This window comes from Hyperolius riggenbachi, chromosome 1 (genome assembly GCF_040937935.1).
Source record: "Hyperolius riggenbachi isolate aHypRig1 chromosome 1, aHypRig1.pri, whole genome shotgun sequence".
NCBI lineage: Eukaryota > Metazoa > Chordata > Amphibia > Anura > Hyperoliidae > Hyperolius > Hyperolius riggenbachi.
The window spans coordinates 88,008,766-88,035,166 of NC_090646.1; the positions used below are offsets into that span (position 1 = coordinate 88,008,766).

At 45.9% G+C, this 26,401-nt stretch overlaps 1 protein-coding gene across 1 annotated transcript in view; it reads right to left on the reverse strand.

Moving 5' to 3' along the window:
• The window catches only part of HGFAC (HGF activator), a 124,395-nt gene that overhangs the window by 3,646 nt on the left and 94,348 nt on the right, over window positions 1-26,401 (reverse strand). The window contains exons 9-13 of the mRNA XM_068276228.1: window positions 25,825-25,910; window positions 24,644-24,884; window positions 14,203-14,342; window positions 12,221-12,361; window positions 983-1,131 (exon numbers count right to left, since the gene is read on the reverse strand). Coding sequence (XP_068132329.1) covers window positions 983-1,131; window positions 12,221-12,361; window positions 14,203-14,342; window positions 24,644-24,884; window positions 25,825-25,910 — 757 coding nt within the window. The remainder of the gene's footprint in view (window positions 1-982; window positions 1,132-12,220; window positions 12,362-14,202; window positions 14,343-24,643; window positions 24,885-25,824; window positions 25,911-26,401) is intronic.

Below are 26,401 nucleotides of genomic sequence, written 5' to 3' on the forward strand. Positions count from 1 at the left end.
AATGAGAGATTTTCTAAACATGCCTAGCGTTTTTTGGAGCGTTTTTGTGTAGCAGATTTCATATATTGTTACAGTGAAGCTTTTACTGAACAGCTACTGTAACAAAAACGATTGGAAAACCGCTCTGATCTCGCTTTTGATCTAGTTTTTCAGAGCGGTTTTCCACTTTCCTATACTTTACATTGAGGCAGAAAGGCATCTGCAAACCGCAAAAATGCTGCAGGAGCCACATTTGCGGTTTGCTAAAAACCTCAAACCGCTGGTGTGCACCATCCCATTGAGATACACTAGCCAAGCGTTTTCACAGGCGCCAGCGGTTTTGAAAATGCTACCAAAAACGCTTGGTGTGCACCAGCCCTGACAGGAGAACCTAACCTAATTTATCAAGGTTTCCTCGTGGATCCTGGGTGGGGCTGGATTTCTGGAAAGGCTACAAAGGCCATGGCTTTGGGCGCTGAAAAAGTAGAAGGGCGGTAGGACTTGGGGGGATAAGAGCAGGCCTTGGCCGCTGGAAAGTACAAATCCGGCCCTGATCCTAGGCCAGTGATGCTGGATATTTTTTTTATAGCAGTGGCATTTGGGGCAAAGAGAATTTTTATAAACTGAGCGGCTTCCTTGAACATTGATTGAGGTATGGTATGTTACACAAGCTATCACACTAAGGAAACCATCTAACTTGGGGAGGTTGTTATTCAGTCATCAATAAGCAGACTGGGTTGATTAGCCGCTGGCTGGATGAGAGGTAATATCTTTTTAGATGTGGTTTGATGCTCTTAATTTGTTTCTGCGTGATTAAAAGCCTGAAACACGGTGGTTTACTGTTTATGCTTTGTCTGTCTCCAGTACCGAAGCTTGATTGCTGTAGGTTACTGCACTTTCCATTTCTGCTTTTCTCTTATTAGGCAATGAATCTGATATCTGCTGAAGCAAAGCGACCTTCATAAAATGTAGCGCAGTACTTGCATAGATAACCAGAACTCACCTGACAGGCATCTATGCTGCAATCAAAATATCCAGCACAAATCATGTTGTCGCTCAGCTCATAGCCGTACACTTCTGGGCTGCTGCATTTGCTAAAGGGGACTAATGGCACCTTGGCCTCCTGCAGAACATTTGCATAATTTATGGAATCTACAAAAGAAAATGGAGAGCAGCTATTAGCCCACAATTTTTTTTTCTTAGTATTGAGTTTTACTTCTTAGTTAGCAGCGCTTGTTCAGCCATCTGCCAACCCCAAACATAGCAAACAAAAAAACAACTAACTACAGAAAAGACCGCTATATCCAGAACAGGAGTTTATTGCCTGTCCCTGATGCAAGATACATGTGCTTGCCATGCAAAAAAACACAAGCCATACCCCCCCCCCCCCCCCCCCCTCCCCATGCAGCGGAAAATACTCTGCATAGGGGATTCTCAGCAAGACTTTTATTCTTTATAAATATATTCCCTAAAAAGGATTTAAACAATGATGCTGGCCAGCTTCCCTGCTTGCTACACAGATTTGGCAGTTGGACAGAGCAACTGCCATTTACTAAGTGCTTTTGAAAATAAATAAATCCCTGAGAATCCCCCATGAAGCGATGGGCTAGTCCAAAACCTTTCACTTCTGTCAGATTTCTACTACCTACTGTAAGTGACAGCAACATAGGAGAAAAGTAATTTATGGCTCATTTTACTCTGGAAAAAAACGTACTTATTTGTCTATGTTTGTGTGAGGATCCGCTCGGCTGCCTGCGCAGGCAGGCAGTTTTTTGACCACTGTTCAGGTCTGCATTCTGCAGGTCTCTGGAAGAGAGACCTTTTGTCAGTTTTGCAGCTTGCTGCTGAGGAATTTGCATACGTTTGTCATGCAGATTGCCTAGCCACATCCTTTGTAGGCTTGTACTATAAATACCATGTGATATCACAGACTTGGGCTGGTCATAAGGGTTAGTCCTGTGAAACTACTCCTGGAGTGTCAGCCTTGCTCATTGTTTGAAGATTGCCTAAGAGTAATTCCTGGGACTGCACTAGGCAGATTCCCTAGTGCAGTTAGGATTGCATATCTGTTTTGTTTGTCTGTTGCGATTGTCCTGTCCCAGCGGTGGTCAACAGGAAGTCGTTCTGATCTTTGTTCTTGGAGTATAGCTGGAGCAGCGGTTGCTACCAGCTATCTCATCTGTTCTGTCTTCCTGGATCGCACTAGCCTCTTGCGCTAGTGCTGTGGATCCTATCTCTCACTTATTCCGGTTTTCGTGTGTCTGTCTTGTCTGCTACGAACACTTGCTGGAGGCTCAGTGAGGTAACTGTTAAGCAAGCGCTCGCGTCCTCTGTTTCATGTTTGTCTGTCGGTGGTTAGTTAGGCGTGCTTGTCTCTGTTGTGCTTAACACGCGGAGACCGCGCATAAACGCGTGCACTGTTGCGAATGAGTGCGGTGTTCGCGTTTAGTTAGCGTTTGTTATTTTCCTTATCTTCTCATTGTATGATTTGCTGTGCCTTTGCTATTCTCGTGCTCTGCCTTGCTGTAGCCTTGTGTCACCTCTGGCAATCGCCTCTCTCGCGATTGCGTTCCTACTTCATATCTGCTGTTGTATGTGCACCGTCGCGGGTTGGCGACTAGATTGAGGCACATACATACATTCTGTCCCTGTGCTCATTCTCTTCCGCAATCGCTTCTCTTGCGATTGCGTTCTCACTTGGTTTCTTCTGTTGTGTGTCCACCGTCGCAGGTTGGCGGCTAGGTTGGAGGACATACATACATTCCTCATCTGTGCTTATTCGGTCTTGTGTCGCTGTTAGCAATCGCCATCCCTGGCGATTGCCTTCTCACTTTATCTTCACGGTTGAACACCATCGTCGCAAGGTGGCGACTAGTTTGGTGGACACACATACCCTCTGTCGCTTTGATCTCTCTCTTTCAGGGCTATCTTGCCCTGCGTTTCTTCCCTTCGTACAATTCCTGTCTGGCGTCTGTGGCAGGGCAGAGGAGCTGTTCCTCTGCAAGCCACAGCTCCACCTGTCGACAGGAATTTCCCTCTACAGGTGCATTGCACCTTTTGCTGGGTTCCCTCAAATTATACGCTTGTGGAGGATTTCCGCAGTGTCAGCGCACGTCTTGTGCGCTGATCACGGAGAGAATTCCACAATCGTTACAGTTTGCACATATTTTCAGTTTTTACAATTTTTCGCCATACTGCCCCTTTAAGAGAAAAGCTTGACTCTTATTCCATATAATGTAGTTCTGAATAATCAAGACTATTTCCCTGAATTATACAATCGGCTTCTCTATCCACTTCCTAACGATATATATCTGCAGACAGCGGAACGTCAAATATCATTAAGTTCTACAGGGAGAAGGTTACTTGAACCCACCATCTGATAATGGTCATAGGTCTCTACAGTGGGGCACATCTACAGCTCTGTAGGCATTTTTCATGAAACAGACAGAAGAACCAAAATAGAACAGCGCTCAAGGGTTGTTAGTTGCTGTACCTTGATTATTGGTAGCGCATTCCTCTGAGGGATCTGTGATCAGTATTTTTAGCACAGTATAAAGTACCTTCAGCATGCAGGGAATGTAACAGAGAAAAGGGAATGATGGACATATCGTCATCTAACTTCATCTTAAGACAGTTCTTGCACCAAACTGTATTACATGCTACATTACACCTGTTACCTAGAACAAGACAGTTTAACAAATCAATTTCAAACCTACATTGCAAAATGACAGCTTGATGAGTATTATTTGATTGGTTGCTCATTTCTGATGTGAAGCTGGTAAGTGAGATGTATGTTACAGCGAGGTGCTGAGACTTAAAGGGACTCCGAGCACCTCTCATGGGTATGCCTTTAAGACTTCGATCAGTGCTGCAAAGTACTTAAAGATGCACACCTTTCTTTAGCTTGTGCTCTCCTCTTTCATTTGATGCCTGAATCACCGTTCTACACCAAACAGTTTTCGTTCGATTTCAATTTAAAAATCATGGCTGCCATCTAGGCTATGTTATAACTTCTGAGTCATCCCTGTCTTCTCTGTTAGATAAGTGCATCACTGAATGAAGCAGGAAGAGGAAGTGACACGCATGGCCATTGCAAGAGGCTCCAACAGAGGGGTCATAGCACGACTTTGTTGGAAGTCGTCTGGCTTAAAGGCATGCCCATGAGAGGTGCTCGGAGTCCCTTAAGGCATTACCTATTGGCAAGTGCCAGCTTGACAATATCTTTTGCCATTGTACTTTTATCACCAATAGATGTTCTAAATATTACTAATTAAATTCTCAGAGGGTACCCAGCCCCCCCACCAGGGCCCAGTTTCTAAATTTTAAATCATGGTAAGTTGTTATCTTGACAACAACTTATCAGAATTTGCAGCTGAAGATCCCCACTAGTCTATTGGTTTGGACCAGCAGGGTTGGCCTATAGGATATTCAAACATGTTGGTGCCGCGGGGTTTGGGTCATTTGTTGGTGGGAGTGTGACTGGAACACACAATGGAACAATGGCTCTGCAGCCAAGCCAGAAGGATGCAGATGACAGTATGTATGGGTTATGTGAGTTATGCGAGGAGACTTACATAAAGTTTATGTTAAAAGCAGGTGTGTGTGTGTGTGTGTGAGTGCATGTAGGTGTGTGTGTGTAGGTGTGTGTGTGTGAGTGCATGTAGGTGTGTGTGTGTGTAGGTGTGTGTGTGTAGGTGTGTGTGTGTGTGTGCGTGTGTGTGTGTGTGTGTGTGTGTGTGTGCATGTAGGTGTGTGTGTGTGTGTCTGTATGTATGTGTGTGTATGTATGTATGTGTGTGTGTGTGCATGTAGGTGTGTGTGTGTGTGTGTGTGTGTGTGTGTGTGTGTGTGTGTGTGTGTGTGTGTGTGTGTGTGTGTGTGTGTGTGTGTGTGTGTATGTAGGCGTGTGTGTGTGTGCATGTAGGTGTGTGTGTGTGTGTGTGTGTGTATGTGTGCGTGTGTGTGTGCGTGTATGTGTGCGTGTGTGTGAGTGCATGTAGGTGTGGCGTATATCAAAAAAGGGCGCCTGGAAAAAAGGGCGCGGGGTGTAGCCGAAATTATAAGTTTCAATGCAAAACCGTATTTTTCGTTTAAGAGGTTATAAACGATAATTTAAAGCTAAATACGTTAAATAAACGGAAATGAAATGGCAAAATACTGTCTATAGCAGTAAACGAATTCTGAAATCAAACGTCAAATAGCGTCTATAGCAAAAACGATATTTACACTTGTATTAAGCATAGTACTAGAATGGTAGGTTTTACAGGTATTTTACTACAATTATACCTAAGTTTAGGGTCAGCCAAGCCAGAAGGATGCAGATGACAGTATGTATGGGTTATGTGAGTTATGCGAGGAGACTTACATAAAGTTTATGTTAAAAGCAGGTGTGCGTGTGTGTGTGTGTGTGTGTGTGTGTGTGTGAGTGCATGTAGGTGTGTGTGTGTAGGTGTGTGTGTGTGAGTGCATGTAGGCACGGCCGGCCTTTGACCTGAGCGACCGGTGCGATCGCTCAGGGCGCCGGCTTCCAGGGGGCGCTCCTGCCGCCTGTGTTTTAATGCGGAGCTGCGGCCCCGGCTGGGTCCGTCTTGCTCCGCCCCCTGGTACCGCTGCTGGGGGGCAAAGTTGACAAAAATGCTGCCCGTGATAGAGCGGGAGCCGCGGGGAGGGCAGCCCAACCTCTCTCTCCCTCCTTTCCTCTCCGGGCCGCCCTCCGTGCTCCCCCCTCCGATGTAGCAGAGAGAACAACTCACCTTCCTCCCTGGTTCCGATCGCCGGCGCCTCTCACTTGCCGCTGGTCTCCTCTTCTACACTGATGCACACTAAACTTCCTGCTTAACAGGAAGTTTAGTGTGCATCAGTGACAATGTAGAAGAGGAGACCAGCGGCAAGTGAGAGGCGCCGGCGATCGGAACCAGCCGAGGAAGGTGAGTTGTTCTCTCTGCTACATCGGAGGGGGGAGCACGGAGGGCGGCCCGGAGAGGAAGGGAGGGAGAGGTCGGGCTGCCCTCCCCGCGGCTCCCCCTCCACTATGAGGGGGAGGGGCACCTACCTATCTAATCTATACTGGGGGCAGCAACCTATCTAATCTATACTGGGGGCAGCAACCTATCTAATCTATACTGGGGGCAGCAACCTATCTAACCTGTACTGGGGGCAGCAACCTATCTAATCTATACTGGGGGCAGCAACCTATCTAATCTATACTGGGGGGAGCTACCTATCTAATCTATACTGGGGGCAGCAACCTATCTAATCTATACTGGGGGCAGCAACCTATCTAATCTATACTGGGGGCAGCAACCTATCTAATCTATACTGGGGGCAGCAACCTATCTAATCTATACTGGGGGCAGCAACCTATCTAATCTATACTGGGGGGAGCTACCTATCTAATCTATACTGGGGGCAGCAACCTATCTAATCTATACTGGGGGCAGCAACCTATCTAATCTATACTGGGGGGAGCTACCTATCTAGCCAATACTGGGGGCAGCTACCTACCTAACCTATACTGGGGGCAGCTACCTATCTAATCTATACTGGGGGAAGCTACCTATCTAACCTATACTGGGGGCAGCTACCTATCTAACCTATACTGGGGGAAGCTACCTATCTAACCTATACTGGGGGCAGCTACCTATCTAACCTATACTGGGGGCAGCTACCTATCTAATCTATACTGGGGGCAGCTACCTATCTAGCCAATACTGGGGGCAGCTACCTACCTAACCTATACTGGGGGCAGCTACCTATCTAATCTATACTGGGGGCAGCTACCTATCTAACCTATACTGGGGGAAGCTACCTATCTAACCTATACTGGGGGCAGCTACCTATCTAACCTATACTGGGGGCAGCTACCTATCTAATCTATACTGGGGGCAGCTACCTATCTAATCTATACTGGGGGCAGCAACCTATCTAATCTATACTGGGGGCAGCAACCTATCTAATCTATACTAGGGGCACCTACCTATCTAATCTATACTGGGGGAGCTACCTATCTAGCCAATACTGGGGGCACCTACCTATCTAACCTATACTGGGGGCAGCTACCTATCTAATCTATACTGGGGGCAGCTACCTATCTAATCTATACTGGGGCAGCTACCTATCTAATCTATACTGGGGGCAGCTACCTATCTAATCTATACTGGAGGAAGCTACCTATCTAACCTATACTGGGGGCAGCTACCTATCTAACCTATACTGGGGGCAGCTACCTATCTAACCTATACTGGGGGCAGCTACCTATCTAATCTATACTGGGGGCAGCTACCTATCTAACCTATACTGGGGGCACCTACCTATGGTAGATCCCCCCCCCCCCCTTAGTGTATATAGGCTACTAGTCTTGTAGATGTAGGCAGATTCCGCCTTTAGTGTATATAGGCTACTGGTCTCACAGTCGCAGATCCCCTTTTAGTGTATTTAGGCAGCAGATTCCACCCCCCCCCCCCCATTAGTGTATGTGTGTGGTGCGCTCACACACAGAGAGGATGTGTGTGTGTGTGTGTGTATGTAGGCGTGTGTGTGTGTGCATGTAGGTGTGTGCGTGTGTGTGTGTGTATGTGTGCGTGTGTGTGAGTGCATGTAGGTGTGGCGTATATCAAAAAAGGGCGCCTGGAAAAAAGGGCGCGGGGTGTAGCCGAAATTATAAGTTTCAATGCAAAACCGTATTTTTCGTTTAAGAGGTTATAAACGATAATTTAAAGCTAAATACGTTAAATAAACGGAAATGAAATGGCAAAATACCGTCTATAGCAGTAAACGAATTCTGAAATCAAACGTCAAATAGCGTCTATAGCAAAAACGATATTTACACTTGTATTAAGCATAGTACTAGAATGGTAGGTTTTACAGGTATTTTACTACAATTATACCTAAGTTTAGGGTCACAGATATCTCTCCTTATCCCTATCCCTCACACCTAGACCCCCCTTTGTGTAAATACACATAATGTAATAAATTGTATATATTACATATATTGTACTATAACTATACCTAACCTTACTCTCATACAGAGCCCTCCCTATACCTATCCCTAACCCCTAGACCCCCCTGGTGGTGCCTAAACCTAAGACTCCCCTGGTGGTGCCTAAACCTAAGACCCCCCTGTTGGTGCCTAAACCTAAGACTCCCCTGGTGGTGCCTAAACCTAAGACCCCCCTGTTGGTGCCTAAACCTAAGACTCCCCTGGTGGTGCCTAAACCTAAGACCCCCCTGTTGGTGCCTAAACCTAAGACTCCCCTGGTGGTGCCTAAACCTAAGACCCCCCTGTTGGTGCCTAAACCTAAGACTCCCCTGGTGGTGCCTAAACCTAAGACCCCCCTGGTGGTGCCTAAACCTAAGACTCCCCTGGTGGTGCCTAAACCTAAGACCCCCCTTCTGGTGCCTAAACCTAAGACCCCCCTGGTGGTGCCTAAAGCTAACCACCACCCTGGTCCTAACCCTCCCTGTACCTATCCCTAACCCCTAGACCCCCTAGTAATGCCTAAACCTAACCATCCCCACTGCACAAAACACGCTAAACACATATAAACAATAATATATTTAATCCTTAAATACTTCACTCCAAATAACATGAATAAAATAATTTATATATTTGTAATAGAATAACTAGCCTTAAAATCACGTAGAAATCTTAAAATAACAGTAATTTGTAATAGAATAACTAGCCTTAAAATCACGTAGAAATCTTAAAATAACAGTAATATTTAAAGCGATATTTTAGTAACTATAATCAACGCATTAAAAGTGTAAAAACAAAGTTAATACCATAAGCGATGTATTTCTAATACAATCAGCTTTAGAAACGTTATTCAAGCATTATACATATGAAAACGAATTTTAAATGATAAAAGAAGTGTAAACGAAATTTTAGTTGTTATAGTTTTATAAGCGCATTTTTAAAACGAAAAAACTAGTTAAAACCCATATAAGCGAAATTTACAAACGGAAAAATAAGTATAATACAAAGTCTAAACGAACTTGTAAACGATATTTGTTATAAACTTTATCCTGTAAACGAAAACCTTTGTTAACACGATCCCTGTAAACGCTATTTCTCGTGCGCCCTTTTTTCCTGTCGGGCGCTGAATAGCCGATATTTTGCATTGCAGTCTATGGCGGCGCCCTTTTTGTCCACTATCCCTGTGCGCCCTTTTTTACTAGTTCCGTAGGTGTGCGTGTGCGTGTGTGTGTGAGTGCATGTAGGTGTGTGCGTGTGTGTGTGTGTGCGCGTGTGTGTGTGTGAGTGCATGTAGGTGTGCGTGTGCGTGTGCGGGTGTGTGTGTGTGTGAGTGCATGTAGGTGTGTGAGTGTGTGTAGGTGTGTGTGTGTGAGTGCATGTAGGTGTAGGTGTGTGTGTGTGTGTGTGTGTGTGTGTGTGTGTGTGTGTGTGTGTGTGTGTGTGTGTGTGTGTGTGTGTGTGTGTGTGTGTGTGTGTGTGTGTGTGTGTGTGTGTGTGTGTGTGTGTGTGTGTGTGTGTGTGTGTGTGTGTGTGTGTGTATTGAAATATTTTTAAATCATTGTGGGCATTTAATTAGACTTTGGTCTTTGCGTGTATAAAAGAGACCCCTTTACTACTCCACCAGGAAAAAGGAGGTTACCGTGTGACCCCTTTATTATGATTTAACCACTTCCCTACCACAGGTTATTTCCCCTTAAAAACTAAAGTAATTTTCACATTTTACGCTCCTCCAACTTTTTTGCCAATATCTTTATCACTACTTATCACAACTTAATGATCTATACAGGTTTTTTTGCAGGATAAGCTAGGCTGTCTTTGGGTGGTTCTTTCTGCTAAGACTTATTTTATTTCCTATGCATTTTAAAGGGAATAATAGGAGGAAAAAATGAAAAAGTCATCATTACTCAGTCTTCAGCCATTATAGTTCAAAAATAAAAAAGTGCTATTGTAGATAAAACCCACACCTTTTATTTGCCCATTTGTTCTGGTTATTACAAAAATTTAAATTATATCCCTAGTACAATTTATGTTTAAAAAGGATGTGTGTTGTGTGATGTTTGTTAGACTCTGCAATGATTTGAAGAAAGGTCAAAACGCCTGTGCATCATCATCTTGCAGACCTGGTTTTTAATGGACGCCATTTTAAAAGAGTTATAAATAAAGAAAGGTGAACTTTGATGGTGCAGACCAGTGGCGTAGCTAAGGAGCTGTGGGCCCCCGATGCAAGTTTTACAATGGGGCCCCCCAAGCACTCTATACATAACAATTGATACGGTGCACCAAAACCTGCCAATGGCAACTACAGCGTCAGAGATGCAAGAAGGGAATGGGGAACAGTTTGGTAATGATTATTCAAAGTATCTATAGTAGTGATTATTATGAGCACAGAACCGATAGAAAGCTAATACTGTAGTTGAGGAAAGGCCCTTCAGGGCCCCAATGCGGTCGCAACCTCTGCAACCCCTATTGCTACACCCCTGGTGCGGACCTTTGGTGATTACATTAGTACAATGTATAGTGACAATATTTTATTTGGAAATAAAGAATAAAGGTGGATTTTTTCCATTTTGTGTTGGTTTATACTTAAAAAAGCTGAGTTTTAATAAATGTGACTTTTTTTTATTATTTTTTGTACAAGTGATTTATTTTGGTAACTATGGGGGCGGGGCAAAAGGGGTTAATAACTATAACTATAGGGGATGTATTTTGCAATGTATTTTAATTTCACTTTTTGTTCACTAGATGTTACCACACTTTATCCTGTGTTTGAGAACAGTACACAGAACACAGTGTTTGTTTTTACTTTCATTTCAGTGAACGATCACTGGTGTCTAGCTGAAGCTGTGATCATTCATTGATTATTCGCTCTTCACAGACACTTTGATCAGCTTTGGGAACACGTGTTCCCATTTACTGATCAGTGCTCAGTGAGACAGCAAGGAGGTGGGTGCACGAAAACACAGAAGTACAGATATATACACCCATGAGCCCAACGTGAAGTTTTCAGGAGGTATATGGATTTTCAATTGGTTAAAAGCTACTAGATAGCACATAATCATACTAGATAGCACATAAGCACCTCCCACTTTAATACATAATCTCCTCTTGAGGCAGTGGAGGTAGAGAAGAGCCCTCTAATACCCTAGTAAGACAAGGGTGCCTTGGGAGGTATGATCTGATTTGTTTTGCCCATTCCAAAGGCACCCCACCCATGTTTGAAGCCATGTGGACTGGTTGGCTTAAGTGTGATACACTGGATGGCCTATTTTCAATCTCACTATTGGCTCACAGGGCAGTACAGCAGACTTAGCAGCAGCTATGATGTAGTGCGATCTCTGGTGAGGCACATGCACTGAAAGGGCTTTTTATAAAGTAGTAGAGAAAGGCACTATCTTGAAGAGGGTGGTGGTCTCCAGGACCGAGCCAAGGCAGAGGCGAGAGAGGCTCTAGCCTCAGGGCGCAGTGTAGGAGGGGCTCACAACTCGCTCAGCTATCATCCCCCTATTGTGTTTGAAGCAGAGAGAAATAAGAAAAGTGGATACATGGCAGTGACTGCGAGCCAGATAACTAGAGATTACGGTGTTGAGCGCTCTGGGGCGCCTCTGAGTCTTGAGCTACATACACACGGAGGACAATTGTCCCCCGTTGCATGCGTGCACAGGGAGCGACAGCTCCCTGCCATCGACAGCTGTCCACACGTCTCGCCAAAAAGGCAGAGATGCGGCGGAAGCTGTTTGTGAATGAAGCATCCCCCGGCCGGATGCTCGATTCACTTGCGTAGGTCTCCTGTCGCTAGCCCGCGTACTCACGCGGGACTAACGACAGTTCCGGCGAAGTTGCGGCGACAGCTGTAGCCGGCGATTGAACATGTCAATCGCCTGGCGACAGCTCCGACGGGCGACAGTTCGGGGCGCGCACATTATACACACGGGCGACCTGTTGCCACAACATACGCGTGCCACGTGGTTGCGGCGACGGCCGTACCCCGTGTGTATGGGCCTTTATAGCAATCAGTGTGTGACGACTGGGGTGGAAGGGAGGCCGCCCTTTGGTGTCTCAGCCTTGAGTGATGGAGGACTTTGTCCCGACTCTGCCGGTCTCAACTACAGTACTTGATTACTACACTGTGCTCAGTAGTGCTGACTGACTGATCTGGCACATTGAATGGAAATTACAAAACTACGGTTGTCTGTATAACAGAACTTCATACAACTGTGATAAAAGCAGGAAGAGGTGATAAACATGATTAGCCCTGGAATACGCTACCTTCAGTCATGCGCCCCCATCCAGACACCTGGCATTCATAGCCATCCTCAAAAGTGATGCCATCCTCAGGCAGGCAGATTGTCTGGACAAACTGATTCTTTTTGGCACAACTTCCATCTTTCTTTTTCAGTTTGATTAACGCTGTAAAGAAATGAAGCACAAAGGTCTTTCTCAATGCAGGGAGACCATGAGAAGGTTAAAATATGGGACATTGTCCAACATCAATCACATTTCAACTGGCAATGAAGGATGACGGTTGCAGAATATAAGTCTGGGTCTGACTAGTTGCCGTAGGGCAAAACAGATTATTTTTTGTTTTAATAACAGTGAAGTACATTACACCAGAGAACAAGTGAAAGGGTTCAATGGTTCTTGCTGTTTGTCAATCACAAGGAGCTGAACTTCATCCTAATCAGTAGCTGATACCCCCTTTCCAATGAGACATCTTTACCTTTTCTCAAACCGATCATTCGTGACCTCTGTGTGGCTGGTATTGTGATGAAACCCCTCCCACAGTGTGATGTCATTGCCATGGAGTTGCCATGGAGTTTCCGCTCTGTGAACCTCATTGCATTGTAAGAGACAACAGCAGTTGCCGACTGCCAAGCACGCAGTATCTCCCCCGGTGCATAAAGTATATACATTTCAAAAAAATGTTAGTGGTTGTGTTTATACATAAGAGCAGTTGGTGCTGTCAGTTTGTTTGTTTTTTGTCAGTTTGCCAGCAGTAAAGATGTTGACCTGCATTCACACGGAGGATCAAACAGCATGAACAAATTGCACGGCGAGTATCATTCACTTGGGGTTCTATATTCTATTTTTTAAGTTCTCACTTTGCAAAGTTTTGAATTATTTTTTTCCCCTACTACCATCCTTTGGTAAAGTTCATCTTTAAAGGAAACCTAAACTGAGGGCAAAAAAGAGTTTCACTTACCTGGGGCTTCTGCCAGCCCCCTGCAGCCGCCCTGTGCCCACGCCAAGACAAACTGATCTTCTGGTCACCGCAGAAAGTCAGTTTCTTTTTTTGCCTACTGGCCAGTCAATTCCCATTGTGCCTGCACGGCCCTGGCCATGCGTGTCCTTGATCATGTTCCTGTTGCCGGTAGCGCCCTGCGCATGTGCAGTACTAGATTTTCTCATACTGCGCATGTTCAGGATGCTCCTGGCTGCGGGAGCGTGATCTTTATAGTCAGCAGTGTCTGAATCACACACCTGAAACAAGCATGCAGATAATCTAGTCAGACTTCAGTCAGAAACACCTGATCTCAGGGCCAGATTTACCATAAGGCACTGTAGGCACATGCCTACAGACGCCTGATGATGGAAAGACAGCCCAATCCTCAAGTGCTTCCCTCCTTCCCTATACAGAGTCCCGAGCGGAGTGTAAATAAGAGGTTACTCACCCCTGTCCCAGCATTCCACTGACCAGATCGCCCTTCAATTGGGGGCACTTCTAACTACTTAATACTGAGGATAGCTCTGGCTATCTTATACTAAGAGCCTGAGCCCACTAACACAGTTGTGCGCAGTTGTATCCGCTTTTTAGCAACACATCAATGTTACAGATGCTGAAAAGCGGACAGAAGCGGACACAACTGCGCACAACTGTGTTAGTGGGCTTAGGCCCTAAGGCGCACTTGTAGCTACCTTTGATGGGGAAGGGAAGTAAGGGAGGAGTGACAGCTGGGACAGCCAGCATACTTGTGGTACGGTTTGGTGGGAGTTTTTAGGTTCATGGAGGGTGCAGTCTAGGGTGGCAGGACATCTGTGCCTATAGGCTCCAGTGATGTAAATCCATGCCTGCCTGATCTGCATGCTTGTTCATTGTCTATGGCGAAAAGTTTTAGCAGCAGAGCCTCCATATCCCTCTCACTTCAATTTTCCTTTGTCTACACGCAGCTGTAGTCCTAAATAAAAAGAGAACAGGCTTGCTGTAATGTAGTGAGCTCATGCAGCCTCTCTGTGTCCCCAGCATCACTTACCGATGTCATGCTCAGTGCGCTTAAACACAGAATACTTGTCATAGAAAATGTATCGGTCTATCTCAAACGTCTGTGTGGATTCGGAGGTGTGATTGAAGACGTGCTGTCCAAGGACCACTCGCACTGTTGACTTTCGAGGGCTGCGGAAGGATAAACACGTTCAAGGATGTGTCAGATAAAAATGATGCCAGAGCTGGCTGCTAGTCTTTGAATGCCGTTGAGTCCTGGCTTAGGATTTGCATTGAAATGTGACAGAACACAGTACTTATGCTATCCAAAGCCAAATAAGTCAGCTTCATGTAGACATGTCAGCTCTACAAGACTTCTCATCACTATTGCATGGCCACTTCAGCAGTTTTGATGACAAAAAGGGATTCCCAGGCTTTTTATAAGTAACCCACTTACTTGAGTATGCAGAATATATACCATACCTGGGGGTTTTTCAGGGTCCCCCTAACCTCGGTTGGCCCTCAGTTTAGCTGTCCTCTCCATCTTCGGGCCCCCTCTCCCCCCCCCCCCACACACACACACACATTTAACCCTTTAGCATCCAATGTATTTATAGGCTTGCAAGTGCTCTAGGCCAATTCAGTTTAGCACATTTTTCATTTCTTATCTGTTACATTTACTTACTTCTAATTAGTACAGCTGTAATGTGGATTTATAGCCACGTGTCACTAGGGGGCAGTGTGAGACAATAACAGAGGACTTCTGCTTTCAGTTTCTGTATTTTCTGCTAACAGTGAGGAATCAAAGCATTCCAAGAGTTTGCAGCACAGGAGTTCTGCCGACTGATGTCAAAAGCAGTGCACTTATCTCAAACGAGATAACTCTATTAAAGCGGTTTAAAACCCTGACATAATATTCAACAAAAACATGTTTTTCTACTTTTTATATACCATACGGTTATCATATTTGCATTTGTGCATAAGTATTATTATTCATTTAGAAGTTATAGGTTCCCAAAAGTACAGTGTTTTGCTTTGTGAGCTGCCTTTGCATTTTATTCATAACTGGTTTTATTCATTATTATTCAAGGCAGAAATGCTTTGACTCTCTGTCTGTGTTGTGCTGCTTCTCCACAGTCAGAGAATGTGTCACATTCCTCACTTGATACATTTAAGTAAACACAAGATAACATTATCTACAACTTCGGATGCATCTGCATTTCACTGCACTGAACTGCACAAGCTCTGTGTGTAACCCTTCCAATGCTGGTCTAGTAAAAAAAAATGCTGGTTGCATATAATATGCTGTAAATAATGTTTCAGAGCAAAGATGAAATGCTGGGTTATATTCCGCTAGCTGCTAATGGGCTAAAACTGTGACCAGGGCCGGTTCTAGACTTTTTGCTGCCTGAAGAAAACATTTTGAGGACACCCCCCACAAGAAAACATGTTGTGGACCACCCTCCAGGATACAGATAGTGATTAGGTTACCCAACTAGAGCAGTGACAGGAGCAGAGGTCCCAACATCCTGATTCACTTTCTGGGAACTAGTGGCTCATCGCTCCCCCTCCTCCTGGCATGTTCCCGTGCAGCTGTGTCGCGTACTCTGCCACTCAGTGGCTGCTGTGCTGTGTGTGTGTTGAGGTTGCCTGCTGCCTCACACACTCTTCTCTAGGTCTGGTCCATCTGCTCACACTGAGTGCAGTGCAGTGTGACTGGCAGCTCGAGTCTCTGGGGGACGGACCGGTCAAAGGTCAGACAGGTTGGTGAGTTAGAGGTGGGTGCAGAGTTGTGGCACCACTAGGAGGGGTTAGGGTTAGGCATCACTAGGAGGAGGGTTCTGTGTGACAGTAGGGGTAGGTTTAGCTGTAATAAAATATCAATAATATTTACCAATGTTTTAATATCTTCATTACAACTGTACGACACGAATGAGGATAGTATGAGGATAGATTCTTCATTTCCATTTTTATGGATTATATTTTGCATGCCCTTTTTAATACCGCTATTATAACATATTTATTATTCTAACTCAGATAAAGATGAAGATACAATCAAAAAAACATTTCAAAAGTCAATACTTTACAAATACGCCTTCACATCACTTTTTTTTCTGGAACTCTCATTTAATGTATGCCCTGTAGCCACCCCCTAACCAAGCAGGTGGTCACAGATGCTATTGTTATGTCCATGGCAGCTGGGGGGTAAGACTGTACAGTATTTAATTATACCCCCAGTTAGAACCTGCATATTACTCTGTGTTGTACATAAACTTTTTTGACCCAAGATATGAATATAAGTGAGGGACAGGCCAGCAATCACATGCACACAGGATGAGTGAGACAGATAGTGACAGGTGTACCATAACAATTCTAGTTGAATTCCTTGAGGTCCCCTTTCTTAACTAACTTGTCTTAGAACAGCTCTTAGCCCCGTGTCACATGGGCAGGCTCCTGCTCAGCAACAGAAACAACAGTGGTCAATCTTACCAATGACCTCCCACCTGCCTTCGCCCCCCTGTTATTCGCAGCTGCATGCCAGCAACATTTGGCTGGCAGGGTTACGCTATCAGATGAATGTGTACTTTGGCAAATGTAAAGGGGAATCGCCCATGTGATGAAGACAGAGCAGGGACAAGGTCCTCCAGCACCCAAGGCTGAGACACCAAAGTGCGCCCCTCCATCCCTCCCACCCCAGCTGTCACACACTGATTGCGATTAGACTAAGAGGGCCACAGGGCCCACAACCTCCCCAACACCTTAATCTCTAGTTATCTGGCTTGCAGTCACTGCCATGTATCCCCTTTTCTTATTTCTTTCTGCTTCAAACACAATTAGGAATGACAGCTGAATGAATTCTGCGCCCCCTCCTACACTGCGCCCTGAGGCTGGAGCCTCTCCAGCCTATGCCTCGGCCCGGCCCTGGATGAAGACCTTAAAGCAGAACTGAAGTCATAGCTTAATAAACTGGAGTAAACTGACCAGGCAGAGCTTACTCTAAGTATAGCATTTTTTCACCAAAAAAGGCACATTTATTTCTCTTTTTGCGTATGTATCTGGTACCCACAGTTCACACAACTTCAGTATAATTTTCAGGCTCTCAGAGGCTGCTGATACATCTAGTCTGTTTGGCAAACCATTGCTTCTCCAACCAGTGTGCAATCCCACAGGACAACCTCACAAGAGACAGGTCAACCTCTCAAAAGCAGGGCTGCCATCCGGCGATGGGTACACAAGATAATCCTGTACTTGACTTAGGAACCATTTGGATCTTAGAGTACCAGGTGGTCCCAGAGATGTATTAGGATGTAATGGGGCCCTTGGCAAGGTACCAGGCATGGTCGGAAGAGCCCATTTCCGTTTCCGGGACAATTCCGCATACCGTCATACCGAAATTCCGCTACTGTTTCATTCCGATAGCATTCCGAAATTTTAAAATCTCCCTCCTCCTCCTCCTCCTCCTCCTTCTCCTCCTCCTCCTCCTCCTCCTCCTCCTCCCATCCATCCTCTTATATCATCAAGTACGGAATTGCAGATTTTCAAAACAGCTTATATACCATAGCTGGGATTTGAACCCAGTACACAGTGTGTAGTAGGTATCTGTCTTACCCTCTAGACCATGAACCACACTACATGCTAAAGCTGGTCTAGCATAAAGCATACTACCATTATGATCAATTCAATAGAAAAAGTAGCATGAATAAGGATTTGTACTTTTTGAAAAGCATGCTTATATTGTTGTTATAGATTTGGGGAACCCTTATTGTCTTCTTGGCCAGCTGATACCCCCCCCCCCCCCCACACACACACACACACGGCCCACAGGATAGCATCAGTACATGTTGATAGCCTGCAGGCTATTGAGCTAGAGTCGCTCGATCAGCAATAAGTCCTGGTGGATCATTTCGGACCAGTTGTAGCTGGAAGCCCACCCCCCCTCCTCCCCGCATAGCAACAATAGTCAATGGACCGGGTATCGACCCCCACTAGGTGACATCGATCTTTCATTTCCATGGGCCTTAATACTGCCAAGCTTTTTTCTTTGGGGGGTTGGGGGGGCGGAGGGCAAAACAGTAAAAAAGGGTGCATGTGGCGAGTGAACGATTTGGGCACCACCATAGGTGCCGATGTTAAATATCAGTATTTGGCATTTGGGCGCCGGAGCAGAAATTGGGGCACCAGTTAGATATCAGGCAATGCAGCCGCACAAATTCGAATATTTTTAAGCACCTATAGCACCAATAGCAACACCTGATAATATGCAGGAGGGGTTTTATACACCTATGCAATGTGATTGTCACATCGCAGTGCACTATACCGGCGCTACTTGTGAGCCACATTAGCTAGCTAGTGTCCAGTGGGGGGTATAGGTAGGTAGTAGTGGTGGGGGTTAGTTATGTATTTAGAGAGTTTAGGTTTAGACATTAGGTAGGTAGTGTGGGGAGGGGTCAAGGGTTAGGTAGGTAGTTTGTGTTGGGGGGGGTCAAGGGTTAGGCATAAGAGGGGGAAGGTTCTGTGTGAGAGTAGGGTTAGATTTGGCCATAATAAAATATTGGTATATAATTACTGATATTTTACACTTTTATAGTAACATATTGATGTTTAATACTGATATTTTACTATCGTCCTTTAGTGGGCACCAAATTTCCACGCGCGTTTATTTTTGGGACGTGGAAGAGGGAGGGGTGGTGGTGAATCCAAGGGAAGGGCCCCATTATATTTGGTTGGTTGATGCAGAGTCACAGGAAAGCCAGTGCAAATCTTTTTCTGTAACAGTTTGATTTGCTATAGAAACGTTCCTGTATTTACCACAGTTTCTACTGATAAAGCCCCCTGCAGGCGATCTCCCAAGAATTACAGCTGCAAAGGCCTGTGATAAATAAGCAGCAGTGTGATTCCCATGAGGAAGGCACCTGATTCTATAGCACGGTGGTTTCATACACTCTCCCTGCATGTAGCCAGCTTTATACTTCCTTATCACAGGTGACCTCATCATTGTGCTGCGGTTTCTATAAACCTGCCCCAATATAAGCCTGAACGAGCGGCGTTGTGTGGATGAAAAGCAGCGCTGCTTTATCTATTATATTTTTTCAGGCCATTTTGTGAGTTTTCTGAACAAACATTAATCACAGATGGTGGAGACAAAAAAAAAACATCAATATAAAGGCAGCTAATTAAGTGAAGGATTGGGGGGAAGATGCGTTTTAAGGTTAGATAAAGACATCATAGATTTCAGCTAAATTCATTTATTTTACCTTTTCTTATCTGCCCGGGTGGATTCCCGCAGTCACTTTCAATTAAAAGATCCATGTTTCAGGCAGCATTATGTAGCAAGCAAAAGAGAACTTGGCTCTATGGAATGCGGATGTCTCACAACTCCAAGCAAGGTTGTCAGCTTTCTGAATACACGGATGTTCCCCACGGAGTCACTGAATAGAAGGGCTGCAAGAGGAGCACTATCAATTACCAACCATCTGAGATGGGGCGACAAGACCACCAAAACCCAGAAGGCTCAGCAAAGGTTGTCCTACTTGAGACAACTGAGAAAATTTGGAATGCCGCGGGAGCTGCTGACCAGCTTCTACACTGCCGCCATCGAATCTATCCTCTGCGCCTTCATTATCCTCTGGTACGCAGGCACAGCCACAAGCGAAATACCATTGCTGGACCTTCTCCACACATCCAGGGCCAACAGGATACCGGACGATCTCTCCCACCCCGGCAGTTGTTACTTCAAACTCCTTCCAGCATGCTGCTGCAATAGAACCATCTCCACCTCCAGGCACAGTAACACCTTCTTCCCCCAACCAGTCCTCCTCCTAAACTCCAATGAACTGAAGTCCAATCAACATGAGTACACTGATATTCCACATGGAGTCACAGAATAGAAGTAAGGGCTGCCAGAGTAGCACTACCATTACCAATTATCTGAGATCGGGCAAGAACACAACCAAAACCAAAAAGAAGGCTCAGCAAAGGTTGTGCTTCCTGAGACAACTGAGAGAGTTCGGTATGTCGCTGACCAGTTTCTACACTGCTGCTATCAAATCTATCCTCTGCTCCTCCATCATCGTCTGGTTCTCAGAAAAAAACTGCAAGTAATATGCACAAACTTCAAATAGTGATCAGTGCTGCTGAGAGGATGATTGGGTCACCCCTGCCATTGCTGGACCTCCTCCACACATCCACACTGAGTTCCAGGGCCAACAGGATAACACACGCAGGGCCGGCCCTAGACTTTTTGCCACCTGAGGCAAAATTAGAAAAAAATCGGGTGGGTGGGGGGGCCGCCGAGCTGGAGGGGTAGCGGGCAGGAAGGGGGTATTGGGCCTAGCGGTGGGTCCCCCGATCTGCGCTCCCCTGCAGCTTTAAAAAGTGAAGTACCAGCTCTATGATAAGTGGCAACGGGCCGGGATCACTCACCTTTTCCGCGTTCCATCGTGCGCTTCACTGACGTCACTTCCTGCAACGCCGTCCACTTACAATACAGTGGGCAGCATTGCAGGAAGTGACGTCAGTGGAGCGCGCTGGAACGCGGAAAAGGTGAGTGATCCCCGCCCGTTGCTCTTATCATAAAGCTGGTACTTCACTTTTTAAAGCTGGAGGGGAGCGCAGATCGGGGGACCCAGGTGAGGGAGGGGGGGGTCCGACCCCCCTCCCCACCACTAGGCCCAATACCCCCTTTCTGCCCACTACCCCTCCAGCTTGGCGGGCGCCCCCCCCCCCCCCCCCGCACCCATAGACAGGCTGGTGCCGCCCCACCCCCCAGAAATGCCGCCTGAGGCAAATGTTTCACCCCGCCTCATAAGCGGGCCGGCGCTGAACACGATCCTTCCCACCCCGGCAGTTGTTACTTCAACTGCCTTCCATCGAGCTGCTACTATAAAACCATCCCCACCCAAACATCCAAGCACAGAAACACCTTCTTCTCCTATGCAGTCCTCCTCCTAAATGCCAGTGAACTGAAGTCCACAGCCTACCAAAACCCCCTTGACTCGCACACCAGTCCCTATGTCTGTCTTCATCATTGCTCGTTAACCACTGTCTGTTAATTGCACTATTACCATTGCCACGTATACCACAAATAATTCAGGGTGCAACTGTCTTACTTGGGGAATAAAGCTGATTCTGAGATATGTAGTAGAAGTGGTTTCATAAATGAAATCACTGGCATGAGAAGACAAATTAATCCAATTGTTCAGTGTGAATTTTTTGGGCAAATGAGTGCATCACTGCTAGTATACAATGGGGTAGTAACAGGGAATACTAATGTTAGAACCACACTGGGGCCCTTGGACCAGAGGATCCTTTCTATATCCAGTATGTTAGCTCTTCATTGGTGCTATACTGATCATTACCACCTCTTTATGAGCTTTGAATAGCAGTAATCATTAAAGAGAACCCGAGGTGGGAATTACTTTTACTATTGGGGCACAGAGGCTGGTTGTGCGCACTAAGACCAGCCTCTGTTGCCCCATCGTGTGTCTCCATGTCCCCCCTGCTCGCCGCTATACCCCCTGCATTGCTGGCGACACGCAGCGTGTCGCCAGCTCAATGTTTACCTTGCGCTGTCAGTCAGCGCTGCTCCCCTGCCTCCTCCGCATCGGCGCACCCGCCCGTGTCCCTTCCCTCCCGCTGATAGGAGGGAAGTGACGCGGCGGGTGGCGCCGATGCGGAGGAGGCGGGGGAGCGGCGCTGACAGACAGCGCAAGGTAAACATTGAGCTGGCGACACGCTGCGTGTCGCCAGCAATGCGGGGGGTATAGCGGCGAGCAGGGGGGACATGGAGGCACACGATGGGGCAACAGAGGCTGGTCTTAGTGCGCACAAGCAGCCTCTGTGCCCCAATAGTAAAAGTAATTCCCACCTCGGGTTCTCTTTAAAAAAATGTTCCCCTACCCTGCTTATGTCTGTGGCTGTGTTCCCACTTGCTTCCACATCACGTGCGGCCAGCAAGAGTGCACAGTATAATGTCTGCTCCAATGGTATGCAGTGATCTGGCTGGAGCCTAGGGCAGATGTGCTCTCCATAGGCTATATAGGGGGACTGTCACGGAACAGCCGTGAGAAACGAAAACGCAACCGCAATCGGTTTCCTGCCTCAATTGTCGTTTTGCTGCCAAATCAGAATCTCATGTCTGTGGATACCAGGCAGTCCAGCCTGGGGGGTCTCTGCTGTCTTCATAGGAGATAGTTAGCAGAGTCTTTTCATGGAAACTGGCCCTGTGACTTGCTAATTTAGCCAGAGGTGTAAAACTCAGTTTGACCAAGCTGATCTCACTCAGATGCTAATTAAGAACCACAAGGCCAGTGTCCTGCCTTTGGGGAAGACAGGATGAGCCCACAGCTCACACCTCAATGTGAATTGACTAGCAAATGGGGCTTCCTCCTGCTCACCAGACAAACTGTCTCCAGGAGTTAAAATGATGAAGCATGGGAATTAGGATTTCTGCTTATTAAAGGAAAACCGAGTATCACCCAGAGGTGGAAGGAGTGTATTCGGATCCGACCAACGTCTTGGTATACAAATCATAATCATACCTCCTCCGTATGGGCCCCTCGGTAACCATACGCCCTAGCACCCGCATCCAAGGTATCATATTAATCGGTAGGCTCTGGGGATCGATAATATGTAATTATTATTTGTGTGCCGGCCGCGTAGGTCGGCCTAGCGAAAATGTCAGGGTTATGGGGCTGGGGAAAGCCCCTGCCCAGATGTGATTACCATAATCCGGCCCAGGGGCCGATTCTGGAAGTCCGCCTCTGAACTCAGCTCAATTAAAAGAAATGAGCTGCCCGGGCAACTCAGCCCTCCACATTCCGTCTATATGAGAACGGTCTGCTGCCAGCCAGAGGACACATGGTTGGTGGCCATCTTGCTGAACTCTGAACTTTGATCTGAAACAAAGGATTTTACCAAGGACTTTATGATCTTCCCAGAACGGACATATTTCCACAAACCCTAAGTATTTTTTCCCTTTTCTTTTCATACTGCGCTATTAATGTTGCTCAATAATTGTTGATTTTAATAATTGTCTGTATATTAATTATTTATATTGCCCGTGAATAAAATACTTTATCAAAGTCATTCACTGTTCCGCTACCCTATTATTCAGCATATACAGAAACTGAACTCAGGTCTCTGAAGAAACGCTACTATTGTTGATATCTAGACAGAATAGAGTGTGTTTAACCGTTTTTATTTGCAGGAGCAGTCAGTCAGTCGGGTCCACTGGCCCATACCAGTGGTGGTGGCAGATACCCTGAAATAGTGTGTAAAGTTGTAATTACCGTACCTCACGGGCTCCCTTTTGGTCTGGCTGCTGCCCAAATTTCTGTCTGTTTCTGCGCAAAGATCGCGACCAAAGCTTGCATGGTCTGTGTGCTGAAACCGATTGGAAGGCAATTTGCGGTCTGACCACTAGGGCTCCTGTGACAGGGACACATCCATCTGACCGGGTATTATCGCCAACTGAACAGAAGTATGGGCCACATACCGCAAAGGATCCCGCATATCTGTTGTAGCGTGACAAGTGTGAACGGCTTCTGTATAAGAAATTAGCTGCTTACTCTCCGCTTAGCAATGAGCAGAGAACGGACAAAAAATGTCCGGTCTCCACCCTATTTGGAACACAGCCTTACATTGCAGGTTGTTTTACATATTATGTTTAGAGACGTGCATGAAATAGAGGTGCAATGAAAAATGGGTGCGAGGTGAAGCTGATATAAATCTAAACAATAAATACCGTCATGTAATGAAAACGAAAAAATATTTACAGTGGCAATAACGATAGTAAAACATTGGTAAATGTTACCGATATTTTACTACAAGCTGAACCTAACCATACTCTCACACAGAACCCTCCCCCCTCCGATGCGTAACCCTAAAACTCCCCTTCCTGAAACCTAACCCTAAAACTCCACTTCCTGACACCTAACCTTAAAACCCCCATTTTTGATGCCAAGCCAGCAAATAACGTACATACAAAAAAAACAATACATTTAAAAAATGACACATTTAAAAAATTGATAAGAATAAATATCAAAACGATAATTTTCAAAACCCAAACATTTGGGATGGAAGCCAGGCCCATCCGACCAAAATATTTTGGTTTTGAAAATTATCATTTTTAAATTTTCAGTATAACTCTACACTCTACAGCACTACTCATAAACACCCCCACCATCATACAATACTGCCTTACCCCGCTGCCATCCCACCATCCTGCTGTGGGCACGCTCCTTGCTAACTGATGGCATACAGAGGATAGTGGGAGGTCAGATCCCTGCTGTGGCATGGTGACTTGGTAGCTTTTCTCCAGAAGCTCACAGAGATGACATCATCTCTGGAACTTAGGTGGGCTTGTATGTAATGGCAGGGTTGGCGGATGGGAATTAGGTAGAGAGGGAGGGGAGGCAAACATTTGTATGGTTAAGTTTCAACTCTTTAGCCATTATATATTTACACAGACATGATTCTTACATAGAGCTTACCCATCTGCGAAGCAGTGAGCTGCTGTCACTACCCAGCAAGGCATTATAAGGCTGCCAGAGCAAAACGCTGGTCCAATATATATCGCTGCCATCCAGGGGTGGGATCCCGGCATAGCGGAGAGACCACCCAAGATTCTCCCGCGGGACATCCGTTTTTCACCTTTCTTCCCACACTTTGGTTTTGCAGCAAATCCGGTAATCGGGTCCTCCTCGTCCAATACAATTCTCCGAGCTTTATCAGCTAGAAAACAAACAACCAAGAACAGCACCTGGTTGGGTTTTTCTTTAGGTTCTATAACATATAGTCGCAGTACTCTTGTTTTCCTAGTGTTCTGCGATGATACAGTATAAGACCTACTACATTCTGTTCACCAAGTAGGGTAGTTTCTAGGCTAAATTTCTCCCAGGAGGAGGGTGTAAAAATTGCCTGCGGATCACATGATGACTGGCTTCCTGCAGCTATGGAGACCAGACCAGGAGGAAGATGAAAGTATTGCCTTATCCCAGCCAGGAGGGTGAGTTCATCGCTATGCTGCGCTTTGCATCCACCTCTCCTCCTTCTATTCCAGCTGCTCCTCCCTCCTGAACTGCACCCCAGGCGGTGACCTGCCTCGCCCACCCCAAGAAACAGGCCTACCACCAAGTGAGGTTTGCATGTATTGGATACAAGCAAAACATTCACCTTAAAGAGGACCTCTTCTGTATCAGGCAAATTTTAAAAAATTACACCAGTTAAAAAGCCTAAGTTAAAGGAAACCATAGCTGACGACCATCAACAGTTTTATACATACCTGGTTCTTCCTCCAGCCCCATCTGCACGGATGGTTCCCACGCCGTCGTCCTCAGCCTTCTCCTGCTTCGGTATCTGGTCCCGTTACTTCTGCCAGTCATGGCCAGTCTGACGTAAGAGAAGTGCGCTCTTTGCGTATCTCTCCAGCAGCCGTTACTGGTTCTCTCCAGACACGATACCAGAGGAGGAGAAGATCGAGGATGGCGCAAAGCGAGCCCGCAGGGGCTCAGGGCAGGATGAGTGGAGCTCTCGTCATTGGCAATTAGCAGGCATACGTTTCTAGTGCTCGCTATGCTACTCTGATAAGGTGTGTTATCTCTGATAAGGCGTGCTAACTTGGATAAGGCATGCAATTTGTCTTATTGAATCAAGCCTCTTTTGCTGTACTTACCACACAGAGGAACAGAGCAGTACTCCCAAGACAAGTGGTTATCTTGTATGATGTAACACCAAGGAGTCGCATCTTTCTCTGAGCTCCTAAGAATCAATCATATCAAAAGCACAAGAAACAGACTCATCAACGTGAATTCAAGTGGAACATTTTTCTCTTACTTTTTTTTCTTACTTATTTGTAAGAAAAGTGGTGTGGATCGCTGCAACCACCAGTGCAGCCAACGGGAGCCTAGGACTCAGAGCATCCAGCAGCAGCAACAAAGAAAGGGATGTCCCGCGACACCGTTGTAGGGTAAAAGGATCTCTCCGACTTTATTGAACACATCAGCAAAAACACAGACAAAGGCTCACGCGTATCGGAGCTCTACATGGCTCCTTAATCATAGCTAACATAGAGCTACTAGACAAGGGTATATATAGTCCATTGCTCACACCAAACATGGGTGTGGCTACTTTCCTTAAAGTGACGACACAAACACATATAAAAATGGCAATATCCAATATACAAAAAGGAATTGTTAAAAGGCCATCTAGTGGCTCTAAGAAATAACGCATCAAGTATCAAGAATGCACAT